The sequence below is a fragment of the Zonotrichia albicollis genome, chromosome 9 (assembly GCF_047830755.1).
Source record: "Zonotrichia albicollis isolate bZonAlb1 chromosome 9, bZonAlb1.hap1, whole genome shotgun sequence".
NCBI lineage: Eukaryota > Metazoa > Chordata > Aves > Passeriformes > Passerellidae > Zonotrichia > Zonotrichia albicollis.
Genome location: NC_133827.1, coordinates 31,950,332 through 31,964,373, shown reverse-complemented (window position 1 = coordinate 31,964,373; position 14,042 = coordinate 31,950,332). Strand labels below are relative to the sequence as shown.

Below are 14,042 nucleotides of genomic sequence, written 5' to 3'. Positions count from 1 at the left end.
ATTTCCACATTTCTGTAACTGGGAACACGTAATTGAAGTTATTTTCTCCCAGGGAGAAGAAGCTTCTTCTACAATGTTTGCAAATGGACAAGAAAAATGACCACATACAGTGTATTCTGAATGATGGTGCATTCATCACAGCATCATCTTCAGATGGCTTTGCAGTTTCTGCACTGCAGTTTTTACCCATATGGGTAAATATTTATGTGGGGATGGGGAAGGTTCTTGTTGGCAAATGCACCACACTGACTGCAGAGCTCCCTTTTCTGGGCAGCCCTTACATCTGAGACAGGTCTGGAGTAGAAAACATGTACCAGGGAAGCACTGAAGCAAGTATCAGTTTTGAGTACCAAAATAATTATGCAGTGATTCCACACGACTGCTTCTTTTGACCTGGCTTTTCAGGAACTGAACTTTAATAAGGAAGATGAGCCAGATGTTGGTGCAGCATTTTGATAGTGGCACAAGCAATTAGCTCACTTCCTTTGTAGCATGAAGATACTTTCTTCTACAGGGCTTAACCCTGGAAGTGCTGGTGTTTTCCTTAACATCCCAACTAAGTATGCAGGACAGTGTTTATTTAGGAATGCTTTTGCATCTGCACATGCTATGCAATCCCCTTTTCTTCCTGAGCTTGCTCCTGCAGTCTTCTCTTCCCTGAAGTTGCTTGGTGTTTGATCTCAGTAGCACAGGTGCCTGTGCTTCCAAAGCATAGTTTCTCCTGCCAGCTTTTTACTGGGCTCTTTTCCATTTTCGTGGATCAGTTTATCATCCCTGATGCTTCTGTGGTTAGCCAGACAGAGTGGTGCTTTGGGTCTGCAAGTCAATGCAGTCCCTTTCTTTGAGCTGTGTCTAGCTAAGGATGTGGATATTTGTGTGCACTGAGGTATGTGCATGGGGAAAAGAGAATGCATGAAGTTAGTTAACTGGTAGATCAGACAGCAAATTGAATTTCTAGACAGCCTTGATTATTGTACAGATCAGGAGAAAATAGAGGAAGTTTAATATAAACAACAACACCACAACTCTGTTTTGTAAGGCAAGCCAGAGTATTTTTACCCTGACCTAACAAAGGAGGAGGAAGGAAACTGTTTTGCTGAAACAAGTATTTTATATTGGACTAAGGATACACTTTCCTCTCTATGTTTGTGTGTGTGCGTGTCCCAGCAAACAGCATGTTCATATTCATGAAATGCATTTTCCTGGAGGCACGTAGTCAGCATGTGCCATGGGAGGAGGAAAAAGATGTGCCTAGCACTCCTTAAAGGCTGGTCAAAAAGGCATAGCATTTTAGTCAAAATTAGTCCAAGTGTCTCATAACATTGTGGTTGGTATTTGTTATTTCTGCTGACATTGGGTACTGGATAGGAAATCTGCCTGGTTTGGAAAAGTGCAATGTAGATAAAATAGGAGAGCAGCCTATTTATTGTATGTATGAGGCAGTGTGGCCTCCAAAACCAGAGAGAGTCAGACAAAACTGAAAATCTGCAGATTTTGGTCTTTAATTTTAAAGGGCCTAATCCAAGCCCTCATGAATTAGTTGTGGAGGGCTCCCCAGTTGGGAGTTATGGGAAGCCAGCCTGGAAATGAGGGAGAGGCTTCACCCACCTCCTGCCAAAGCCTGGCTGTGCTGGCCTGCAGGTGCAGTGGCTTTAGGTTGCAGAGTGTTCAGTGTAGGTCTGCAACACCAGGTAGAGCCCCAGTGAGTGAGGCTGGAAAGTGCAGGGCTCCCAGCAGCCAGGATGCAGGATTTGTCTTTGCCTTAGAGCCCATGTGTGATACTGAGCAAATCGCTTCAGCTCCATGTATCTCACTGCCCTTTTCTGTGAACAGACTGTGGCTTGTGCCTTCTGTTTTTGTCCATATCTATTACAGGGCCCAAGGGTAAAGGCAGTGTTTCAAATGATGTGTGGACAGAGCCCAGCAGAAGAGGTTGGTGATGACTAATGGGAAATACAGGGATGGGGGCCATCATCAACTTCAGACCCTGCTGTCTTCTCCATGCAAAGTCTAGGAAAGGAGTCTCTGTTGATGGAATAGCAGAGGTCATTCTTTTCTGCATGGAAACTGAAATAGGTACAATACCTAGAATAGAACCTTAAGAAGCTTGGATTGATTTCTCAAGCTAATAAATCCTTGGCTGCACTTGCTGTGTTAAAATATATGTTCAGGAAAGATTCGTGATCGGCTCTTAGGAACAAGAGAGCAAAGGGAAAAAAACAGGTTGTTCCAAGATTAAATGTCTTACATTTGACAATTTTAATTGACTTACTAATAAACTTTTTTTAGGATTACACTATATATTATTTCTGATAAAGTTGTTGTAGACTAGCCCTTCTAAAAAAGTCACAAAGCTCTGGCCAAGGGAATCTGGGTGTTCTGGGTCAAATACCTGCTTCTAGAACTTCTAGTCATGTGAATGGCCTTATCCACACCGAAATTATGTGTCCCACAGAGGTGACATTTACCTGGCTTAGAGGGCAAATGCAGATCACCGTACTGCCTGCCTCCCCATGTGCAAAAGTAAGTTGTGGTAACCCAAACACATCAGCATGGTTGCATTTGTACAAAAAATTTACTGCTCTGTATGTGGATGTTCAGCATTTCCAGATGTTCAAGACAACTGCTAGGCAACTAGAATTCCTGGAGAAATGCACAAAATCCTTAAATGTTGTTCAGAAAAAAATTCATAAGCAGGGAAAAAGAAAACATGTGTGGGAAAATCTGAATGTATGTTAGGTCCAATCTGTGTTCTCAGTCAGGGAGGCTGAATGTGTGGCAAACAGACCTTGCACAACACTTCAGGGAAATTCATCCAGCCTGGGGCTTATTCCAGGTACACTTTTTTCCCTAGGGGACCATTCCAGCCCTCTCCCTCGTGAACTGCTGCTACTCTGCTGCAGAGTGGGTTTTGGGCAGGCAGTGGGTGCAGCTGCTGCATTGAGTATGTGTGCACAGCAAATCCAGCCCTTCCAGGGAGCACAACCTCCTGCTGAGGCCAGCAAGTGAGGAGGGTGATGGTGCAGCCTAGCATGGACCCCAGAAAAGGAATTATGATGAGGTCAGGAACATGCAGCTGTTTGGGTTTTGGAAGTGGGTGATTGAAGCATTATCACAAAGTGCCGTTCTGAGACCTTCTCTGCATAGATTGATGTCTCATTTGAAATCTCCTTGCCTGAAAGAAAAATGCATGGAAGTATATAGTTAATTGTCTTGAAGAGCAGTGCTTTAAAGCTGCTGTTCTCTGTTGAACATCACTGGCTCAATAAAGATTCATCATGTCAGATGTAGTCCCTAGAAGTGGTCAATGTATTGTTTCTCCAGTGATTTTACATTTTCTTGCCATCTAAGTAGTTATGGAGCATGGAAAAATGTTTCCTTGTTTCATATCAAAGGTCCATTCCTTGATGTAGGCAGCAATTAATCAATAAAATCACTTGCTTTACTGAAATTATGTGTTTTATAAATAAATTAGTTTTCATATGCAAGTCTTTCAAGAAAGCAGTGCACACAAGGAGAGCTGGTGTCAGCATTTTTTAATCCTGAGATGACTGAGTTCCTCCTTATGGATACCAAACTTAGCTTCTTCTAAGAAACTTCGAGGCACAAGACTATTTCTGTGCTTCTCAAAATATGCCATACTTTTGGTGTTTTCCAGGGAGAATACTCTCTTAGGCTGCAAATACTGTATGCGGCTGTTAGCTTATGAAGGCCAAGAGATCTTGGGTTCTACACACATATTAAAATCTTTGTATCTCTAGTACTAAAAATCTGTGGACCAGCTCCTGATCTCACCAAAGTAACAGCAGGATTTGTGTCAAAACAAACAAGAAGATAACTTAACTAATGGCTTGGGATTATCTGTCTTTGTCCATATACTCTACCATGGGAGAATTATCATTTATGCTGTGTTGTTAAGTGATGGGAACTTTTACCAAGTCTGAACTTAAATGCTTCCAAAGCCTTTTTCAGTTTTGGAGAACATTTGTATCAAGTTATTCTTGTAATAATCTTCTTTTTTATTATTATGTGCTACCCAGTAGATATATAATTATGGGGCGCAGGATATTTCCCTTTCTAGGAGGATATATAGTACTTCACTGGATGGTCTTCAGAGTCCATTTTCATTACATTAAGTAAGGTGTTTACTTGCTTGAATCCCTTGTGTCTTAAAAAAATTCAACACTAAATGAAGAATGAAGTTCAACACTGAGCAGCCAATATAGCCCCTTACTGTGTGAATGCTTTTATACCACATCACAGGCTGTTCTTTTTTTTTTTTTTCAGAGTGGGTATCCAAGCTCTGGACCTACATCAAGCACTCCTGCCTTCAGGCCTGAGGATGAGCTGGAACATCTGACCAAGAAAATGCTGTATGACATGGAGAATCCTCCGTCTGATGAGTACTTTGGTGAGCCATGTCACAAGTGTTCGTGGTCCTCTTCTGTATTTACTGGGTTCAGTAATGGGAGGTCTGACAACTGCTCTGGTAATGTAGTGACACTTGTTTTGATAGATGTGCTTTCCATGCTTGGGCTGGAAGTGTAATCATCCATAGGAATTCCTCTGTAATTTCAGCATAAATCTCATGCTCACTCACTGTATGTTTATAGTCTTACTGGATATAAAGTTGAATTTTTCAGTGTCTGGTTCATTTTCACACCATCTGTCCCCAGCTTCCAGGCTACCAGTCTGAATTCAGGTGCGGTCGCTGTTGTGCCTGCCTGCCCCATCCCTTCTCATTGCAGCTGCAAAAAAATCTGGCAGTGTAAATGTGTTCTGCTTCCAAGGCATGGATTTTCATTTTCTGTATGCTGGCACAGATTGAAAGGAAATCCATTTTGAGTCAATCAGGTTGGTTATACATGGGGACCCAGAATTGGGTCCAACAAATACAAGTAAGACAAATCTGGACTGATTGGTTCATAATGGTGTCATCTTCCTTACCTGGAAAAAGATATGCATCTAATTTCCTTCTTAAGTGTTATAGAGTATAATTATCTTAGGCACCTATAGGTGTAGAATTATATCTTGCCTTTACATGAAGCATAGGTGGTAAGACCTCTGAACTCTGCATTGAAATCAAAGAGTCTTGGCCACTTGATTTTGGTGAGATCAATGGATCTGCCTGTGTGCTTTGTTTCTTACAGGCTTGGGCAGTAATGTTATTATGAAACAAACTGCTGTAGTTTGTACAGTTAAAGACTGGGGCAGGCCATTCATTTTGTGTTCTTTATATTCCTTTATTTCAACATTTCTTAAAAATTCATTTAGATTGCCCCCAGATCTATTTGCTATAGAGTTTGGTTGGACCGACACATTTCTGGCTTAAAGAAATTTTCGTGATCTGGTTTAATCAGAGAGTGGGTGGGACCACAGTTTCACTAACAAGCAAGGATCTTGCAGTGGCAAAAGATCTGATAATATGAGAAGATTAAGATGTTCTCATCAAACAAATATTGCCCTTGTAGGTGGGGTTAGTATCAGTCCCAATTCTCTATCAGTACCTTCCACCTTCTGTGGCTGCACCCTAATAACCAAAATGTCTTCTCTGTAAACACTGATAGTCATCAGAAGTGATGATTATCACAGATCTGAAGTGTGAGCAGGAATGGTGAACTGAATAGAAAATAGCCAGGGAGCATTTTCTGTGTTTCTGCCTTTGACTTTGTCCATAGCCATTTGGGTTTACTCTCTGATGTTTTAAACATGAAACTACAACCAAATAAACATAACATGTATTTAGCCATTAGCTGGGCAGGAAAGAGAGGGAAACTTTTTTCCTGCCCTCTTCAGGCAAATGGCTGAAGCCCTGAAGCATGAGATCTGATTACAGCAATTTTCTTAAAGCAGAACTGTGTGGCAGGAGTTGGTTGATGGACCAAAGCCCATTATGTTTTCCTTTTTGCCCAAGAAAGCAGGCAGATAAACAAAGAAGATTCGCTGGCTCAAGGTCAGAAAGAACCTTGCCATTATACTGCCTAATGTCCTCCTCTCAGTTTCTCCCAGGAACATGATTGAATCATGACTTAAAAAAAAAAAGATCTAATCTTATCTTAAAAACTTCAAGCAATGGTGAGTCAACCACCTACCCTGATAAGCTGTTCTAGTGATTAATTTTCCTCACAGCTCGAAAATTGCTTCCTGAAGTGAAGTTTTAGTTTTATTTACCACTTGTATTTATGAAGCTGCGAAGCTCAGATTTTGCAGACTAATACTGTATGACTAAGATTGCTCTGCTCTGTTCAAGAGGGTGGTACATCAAAGTTTCTTCATCCAAAAGGGATGCATAGCTGAAAGAGTGGGAACATGAAGTCTCTCAGGTCATCAATTTGGCTATCAGATCAGACCAATGTCAGACCAATGCCATGCCATTAGCTCTTAATTCAGCAGGAGATGAGAAAATGGAAAGGAGGCTTCAGAGCACTGTAAAGTTTTGCCAGTGTTATTCATATAAACAGTAGCATAATCAGAGGTGGAATAATCATGCATGATGCATGGTGGAGAAATCAAGCAACCTTAGTCCTACTCTGGGCAGGTCATGTGTAATTACCAGCCGCCCCTGATTGATCTGATTGCACTGTGTGCCACTGAAGTTCATCTCTTCAGGTGAGGTGATGTCCAGCCTTGGCATTCCTGATGTGCCAAAGAACTGTGTCTTGGGCTGGACATCTCCTCAGCTCCCTGAGCATGCTGTGCCCCATACAGCCTTCTAGGAGCCTTTCTGTCTAACAAAACACAGAATGCTGGGGCACTGCTTCATATGCTTAGATACAGTTGATGCCTGAAGAGGCTGACCTGGAACAGAGGCTAGACAGAGTTAAAGGAATAAAGTAGGTGTTTATTAAAAGGCCTTCAAAGGATACACCTTGGGCAGTACCAGAGCCTGGCTGTGGCTCTGCCCAAGATGGACCCAAGATGGATGCAAGATGGATGACCAGTCACAAGTTTTCACACTTCTATAAGTTTTGGTTCATTTACATATTGAGGTCATTTGTCCAATTAAAGCTTCAGGTTATGAAGTCCCATCCTCCCAGACTGCTCTCCTCAATTCACTGTTGTTTATACTTCTTGACAGCAGTGTCCTTGGTTCTCAGGCTGGGAAAGAATTTTTTTGTCTGTAAACTGTGAAGGGAACTTGCTAACACTTAATATAAAGTTCAGAGTCACACACTAGGGCAGCACAGAATCGAAAAAATATGCAAGCTAAAACTTAAGGCATCAGTGAAAGAGGTAGGCTGCCCTCATCTTCCTAGCTTTGCTCCAAGCCAGGCTCCTCCCTGGGTCTCTGGAGTCACAGTGGATGAAGCTCTCTGATATGGCAGTGCAGGCCGGGAGTTTTGTACTAATTCTGGCTATGTCAGAACTAAATGCTCATCTCCACTTGAGCTGTCAGCCAGTGCCTTCAGTAACTTCATGCTCATGTGGAAAGAACAAATTAAGTGTGGGAGGGAAAAAGAGTCTTTCAACTTTGGTTAACTGTCTCAACCAATATCTCTGCCCTTGTTCTTTAGTTGTTTAGCATGGTAATGTGGACTGTACAGGATTCATATGGCACATTGATCAAGTAATCTGAAAAAGGACAAATGGGCAGAGACATTGACTCTGATTTGCATTAAATATCTTATGCCTGAGGTCTAAATGCCATGGTAATTGTAGCATACCAGATAGCTGTCAGCTAATCACTTTTATTAGTTTGAATTTAGAAAACTGGATTTCAGCATATTAAAAGTTGGTTAAGAGCAGATAGGTTTTGAATTGAAGAATCTAATTAACCTTGCTAGAAAGCTGCAAGGCGTTATATTAAGTCATGAAAATAATTTGTTGAAATAATTACATTTGAACTGTCAGGCTAGAGAAAGGTCATTTTACTTGATCTGCCCACACTCTGGGATCTTCTGTGTAACCAACTTCCTTCTGCAAGTTCATTCACAGTATCTCTGATTTTCAGTCAAGCCATCTTGGTTCTGTAGTCAGCAGAATATGCCCAGAAGTGGGCAGGGTGAAGGTTCCTTGGGAAGGAAGAAGAGTAGTAGTCACTCAAGTTGTCTCTTTGCTCTGGAAATTCTGGCAGACCCAGTGAGCTGAGCTGAGGAGCTGGGCAGCCAGCACTTCCATCCAGTCTGTGCTTACTGCACCTCTCTGCAGCTTCCCAGGTGGAAACCACTGAAAGTGATTTCAGAGTTGGGGGAACAGTTCTAGGCAGGGGTTGCCCACCCAAGCACTCACAGCTGGCAGCAGGGCATGGATCACACTGTCCGCCTGGGAGTGTGGTGGGAGCCAGGAGCAGCATGCTGGAGATGCTTGGAAGCAGCCAGATCACAGCTGGCAGCTTTGTCTTTCCAGGGCTTACCACAGCAGCACAACCAGTTGCTGGGAAATCCTCTAGTTGCCATTGGCAAGGCAATGCTTAAGTATGGAAATATCACTAGGCATAAGAATTTTTTTTAAATTCTTGTGAATTTTTAGAAGTTAAACCTGCATGTTGGGTATTCTGCCTAACTTTTGTTAAGACCAAACTACTATAATAGGTCTAAGCACCCTAATCCTTGGTGTATGTCCCCTCCAACCCCCTTGCAGATTCTGGAGTAACTTGTGGAGTGACTACTCCTGGGAAGTCCTTGGCAGATCAGCAAATTAAAGTCTTTTGAGTCTAAGCTGCTCTTCCTTCTTTACTGATGATTAAGTTGCTGATCTGTGGTAGTTGGCTGTCTTTAATCAAATCCTTTTTTATTAGAAAGGATTCCCAAATGTCTTATGCTCTGTGCAGTAGGGATAGTTTCTCTCTATCACAGCCCTCCCTGTTGATAAATGTGCTATTATAGACAAGCATGTCTGATTTGTTTGGAAAAAATAATACCTAGTGGAGTGGAAATTGGGTAAGGTTGAAGGAGGAGAAATGGATACTTATAGGAGATTAAAATGAAACTATCAAAATTGTTTGTTGGCCGCCATGGGAAATTACAGCCCTTGATTCTGCATTTTAAAAACCCAACCAAATACATGCACACACAGATCACAACTGTTCTGGACCACTGTTTCAAGTTTTATAGCAAGAAATTACTTCTGGCAGCTTATCAGTCTCTATCACCATGCAGACAGTGCTGATTAAGACTGGAAAAGTGCCATTGGGGCCCCTCATCTCCTGTTGCCTTCTGGACTATGTCCCAGCTGAGTCACTCCCCACAGCAGTTTGCCTGACTGGTGGGAAGAAACTCTCACTGGTATTTTACCATAAATGCTCAGAGCTACCAAAGGAACCACCAGTTTCATGTACTGGATAATGTAGCAGTCTCCTTTTGTAGTTCCAGCATGCTGTAGGGATGCATGGGGAGAAGAGAGATGCCAAAATCACCCTGTGGGAAATATTCAGTTTGTGCAGTAAAGGAATCATGATTTAAGTTTGAGCTGATAATTCAGGAGATACAGGTTTTTTATGTGCATTTTCTGTGTACCCTGGCTTTGACAATGGGAGATGGTACAGAATTGGGTTGAAGAACAAGGCCAAGAAACAGGAGGCTTGACTGTCTTTTCTGCTTCTCATCTTGACATCTTGACCTGTGGCTGATTGTTTTACTTTTCAAACTTAATTTTTTCCTTTTTCACTGAATTTCTGGAGGTGATTAGCAGCAGTAGTCATATGTGCATCCCCATGGAGAAGCCTTCATCTCCAATGGTTCTTTGAGATGTCATTTTACATTTTACAGTTAAAATTAAAGAATGATAAGTGACGCCAGTATTGAATCTGCCAAGGCTCTGCCAACCTTTCCCATCACTGGCCTTGCATCTCTATTTGGTTTTCATTCATAAGCTAAAATTCCTTCAATAGGACCAGAGACCTGGTATCCAGACAGTGTTGAATGTGTTCCCTAATTTTACTTCTTGAGGACCAGGACATGGGTTAGGAGGTAGCAGTCCAAGTCAGGTATGGGAGCAAGTGTGGTGGAGTTGTAGGAGGTTCAGCTGAGGAGACACACTGGATGGTCCAGGTATGACTTCCTTTGGTTCATGCTGTCTTTGTTTCCTTTGGCATGGCTCTGAGCACTGTACAGTTCTAGAGGCTCTAAATTTGAACATGGTCCGTGTTGCATTTCAGTCTTCTTCAGGGATATCAGCAGCCTCTAAAAGGCAGAAGTAGCCACTTGGTTTCATCTGAAGTTTTACCAGAAAAAGAAACTGAAAGTTGTCATATCTTGCCCGTACTCTTAGATCTGTTCTGAAAAGGTTATCATTAAAAGAAGCATATTATTATTACAAGAGCATAATTACACTGTAATTTTGCCATGTGTCTTTTGTCTAAAGGCAGGGGTTCTGCTGCAAGATGGTGTCTGTCCTCATTTGAACAACATCTGGGTCAGAAAATAGTAGGTTAGACTTTCAACAACTGATGAGCTGACAGTCATTTTCTGTTATGTAACTGCTCACAAAAGCAGGAAGAACAGACATATAATGGGGACCCTTTTCTCCATTGTCATTCAAGTAATTTTTTTTATGTTCAAGCCATATTCCAGCGTTTGCACACAGGCTACAAAGCCTGGGAGCAACCTCTGCTCAGGGAGGTCACAGTGCAGCACCATCAGCATCCAGCGGCCCTGCTGTGGCCTGCCGCAAAGGGAGCCACTCTCCCTCTGCTCCCCCGGGGCTTTAATTATCTTGGTGAATGGCTTTCAGAGCCTGTTTCTTCAGTCTCACTTCTGTCAATACTTGCCACCCTCGTCTAACTTCTTCTCAGGGAGTCCTCTGCCTGCTGGCATCCTTGCACAGCGAGGTACAGCAAATTTATAAAGGTAGTCTCAATGCAACCTAGATGGTGAATTTTAGCCCACAACTGCAAAGTAAGAAGAGAAAAAGAATAAGCCAGTGAGTGGTTGAAGAGCAAAATATACCACATCTACATACACTTACCTCCAGCCATGAGCAAGGCAAGAGGCTATGAGCTGGTCAAAGTTGCTTCTCAAGCATTTGAAAGACTGGAAATGGATGCAAAAGTTTGATTCTTCCTGATGTTGATCCTATCCACATCTTACTCTGTGTTAATTCTGGGAAACATGCTTTATGAAGCTAAGCACCTAGATATTTTTATGCCAGGTATATTAGCCTTATAAAGGCTTGAATGCACATCTTTTAAATGAAGATCCAGCAGATGTAGCAGTCAGGAATCAGAGAGCTCTTGTCCTCTGGCTCATGTGGGTACCCGAGCACCTGGTACCCACATGAGCCAGAAGACAAGAGACTTACCTTCTGTTTTCCTCTTTTTATCCACACAGGAGTGGTCAAGACTTTGCATCATGAGTGTTTCTGAAGCACAGTCTCTTTAGAGACCACCACTGCTTCACAGATGGGATCTAAATCTTGCATTAAAACCACAATTACCCTTTGTTACTGTAGGTCATAAAATCCCAGCTGGAACAGGTAGCAAGCAGCATGACTTTTTCTGTTTTTAATTCCCTAGTTTAGCTTGAATTGCTGACAGTCAACATAGACATATTCTTACTTTGAAACAGAACTGATTTTTGATGCAGAGGTTATTTAATGGAGAATAAGTTCAGAATTCTGGAGTAGCACTGAATCAAAGGGATTCCCCTGATCACCTGTATGCTGTGAAAGAGAGTTGGGTTTCAGGCCATGAATGAAATTAGGTTTGTCCTGAAAGTTAGTAAATAAAAACTGATAATTTCCTGCTGTCTTCTGAGAAGAATGAAATGTGATAATGAAATTCAGAGATGTGTCTTTCTAAAGTACAGCTGTATTCTACATGATTCTTCAGCATGTTTAAAAATTAACATAGCCATGAAAAAAAAAAATTCACGAGAGTGGTGGATACTTCTTTCATTGTGAGAGGGCCCTTGGTGTGCTAGGACCTATACAGATGGATAGGAAAGCTCATCTTTCAGAAAAACCTTTGAACAATAATGAGGCTATTAGCCAACCCCCCAATTTAACAGTCCTACATTGAAATAAACCAAATATTTCTACCTTAATTTGACAATTCAAAGACAATCCAGCTTATTCATTATAAACTTACAAAGTCAAGTAAAGTCTCTATGGACTGAAAGGGCTGAAAATTTGATAGTGAGCCATCAAGTCTTCAGCTGCAGTTCATTAGTCTGTAGCTGGCTCAGATCATTAAGCAAAAGCAGGACTTACCTGTTGGCTGTTTCCTGCTCCACATGAAATAAACTGGCTGGTCTCTGGGGGTTCTCTCTGGGGATGTCATCACCTGATTAAAATTGTGGCACCTGCAGGACCCCTCGTTGGGGATCTCCTTGGTGAGGCCGGAAGCAGGAGATGGACTGTTAGTCTAGGACATACAGGATGGAGAAGGTTGGTTCTCCTGTTTTATGGAGATGAGTGATACCAGGAGTTTCCTCCATCTGGGATATCATAAACTCTAAATTCTCACAGGTATTTTGAGAGGGGATGTGTGTATGTGTGTGTTTATGAATGAGTGAGAATGTTTTTCTGGACTGTAATATGATAGGAATAATTTTCACTTCAGATAGGGCTTTGGAGTGTTTAAAGCCTCATGACATTCTTTTGTCATGACTTGTAGCTAAGTTGTCAAATGAGGCATAGGCATTCAGTTTTGGAGCTGGAGTTAGAAACCCTTTCAGCAATGCACTCTTGGATAAATCTTTGTCCCAGTAACATGAAAACAGTTTAATTTCTTTGTTTCGAGTTAGTTGTCTACATGACCTGACAGAAAGGAGCCCTTTCTTTGCTTTTTAAAACTGAACAGCTCACCTGTTCTTTGAAGCTCTGTGGACTAAATTTGCAGTTTGCTCCCATGTTCCACTATGGCTCATTGTGCTGCAGTGGCATCCAAGGCTGTGGTCACACTGTAATATATGCAAATCAATCATGGAGTAGGAACAGGGTTCATCCCTCAGAGTTCTGAAACTGAAAATATGTCAAGGGCCAGGAAATTACTGTCCCTAATTTACAAGCGAGGGGCTGACTGGAAGAGTTAAGATGACTCACCCAGAGTCATGCTGAGATCCAGTAGTGAAGTGAGAATTGAGCCTAGAATTCCTTCAAATTCCATGCCTTACCCAAAACTGTGCCACACTCTTTATTTTATGTGAAAATCAACCAAAATGGACTTGTGAGACTTGTCTGATAAGAAATCACAGCCAGTCTGAAGGCTCTTCCCAGCATGCTGAGCAGAAACCCTATTTTCCAGGGTTAGTAACAAGGCTATGAAAACAAGAAAGGGGGGAAAATGTGCTCCAGGATCACGCTTGATCATTTTAACTGCTGTTAATGTAATGTACCCACTAATGTTAGCACACTTCGGCATTTAGGTAGTTTAAGACTATTAGGAAAATTGATAATTCACCATAGTAATCTGTTACTTTCCACTCTAGCAATCACTGTTCCACAGAAGTGGGGCACAGTGTGGCATTTGCTATTTCTTCTCATGGCATTTGTCTCATGCTGTCTTTTTTTGATAGGGTGGTTTGTCTTTTGCTAGTAGCTTTTGGGGGTATTTTAGTGTCATTAACTCAAAATGAGTTATTTCCAGTGGGGCAAAAGGACAGATTTTATCTGAGAGTGAAATGTGTTAAAAAGAAGAATTAAACAGGACTGTCTCATTTGCTGAGTGTTCTCCAGCCTCTTCTCTTCTGATGGAAATGCATCAAAACTGTTTGGTTTTTTTATAAGGAATTGCTTTGACTCAGATTCAGTGAGATGAATCATAACCCACTTTCTCATCTGAGATGTGAAAAAAAAAATTCCAACTCTGCTGTCAATGTCAGCATAATCAATACAGAGTGATTCTCAGTGGTGCAAAGAGGTAGGGGAGGATTAAAAGAATCAAAAGTAGCCAAACTTTCCTGCTGGTTTTAGTAAGCTGCACTGTTTTCATGCTTCCAAATGCACCTTGCTGTTCATCATGTCATGTCATGAACACATGTTTTCATGTCTCTGGCTACAACCCAAGGTCACAACTGCTGCTCTAGGGTCAGGAGACTGTCATCTCAAACTGGCAGGGAGATCACAAGAAGCCAGCCCTGGCAGACATTTGGGATGCTACAAGC

At 41.8% G+C, this 14,042-nt stretch overlaps 1 protein-coding gene across 16 annotated transcripts in view; it reads left to right on the top strand.

Annotated features, from left to right (window-relative positions):
* LPP (LIM domain containing preferred translocation partner in lipoma) overlaps window positions 1–14,042 on the top strand; it is a 332,629-nt gene that overhangs the window by 244,252 nt on the left and 74,335 nt on the right. For all 16 annotated transcript variants that reach the window (XM_074547227.1, XM_074547223.1, XM_074547233.1 and 13 more), the window contains one exon: window positions 4,288–4,411. In XM_074547227.1, the coding sequence (XP_074403328.1) occupies window positions 4,288–4,411 (124 nt within the window). The remainder of the gene's footprint in view (window positions 1–4,287; window positions 4,412–14,042) is intronic.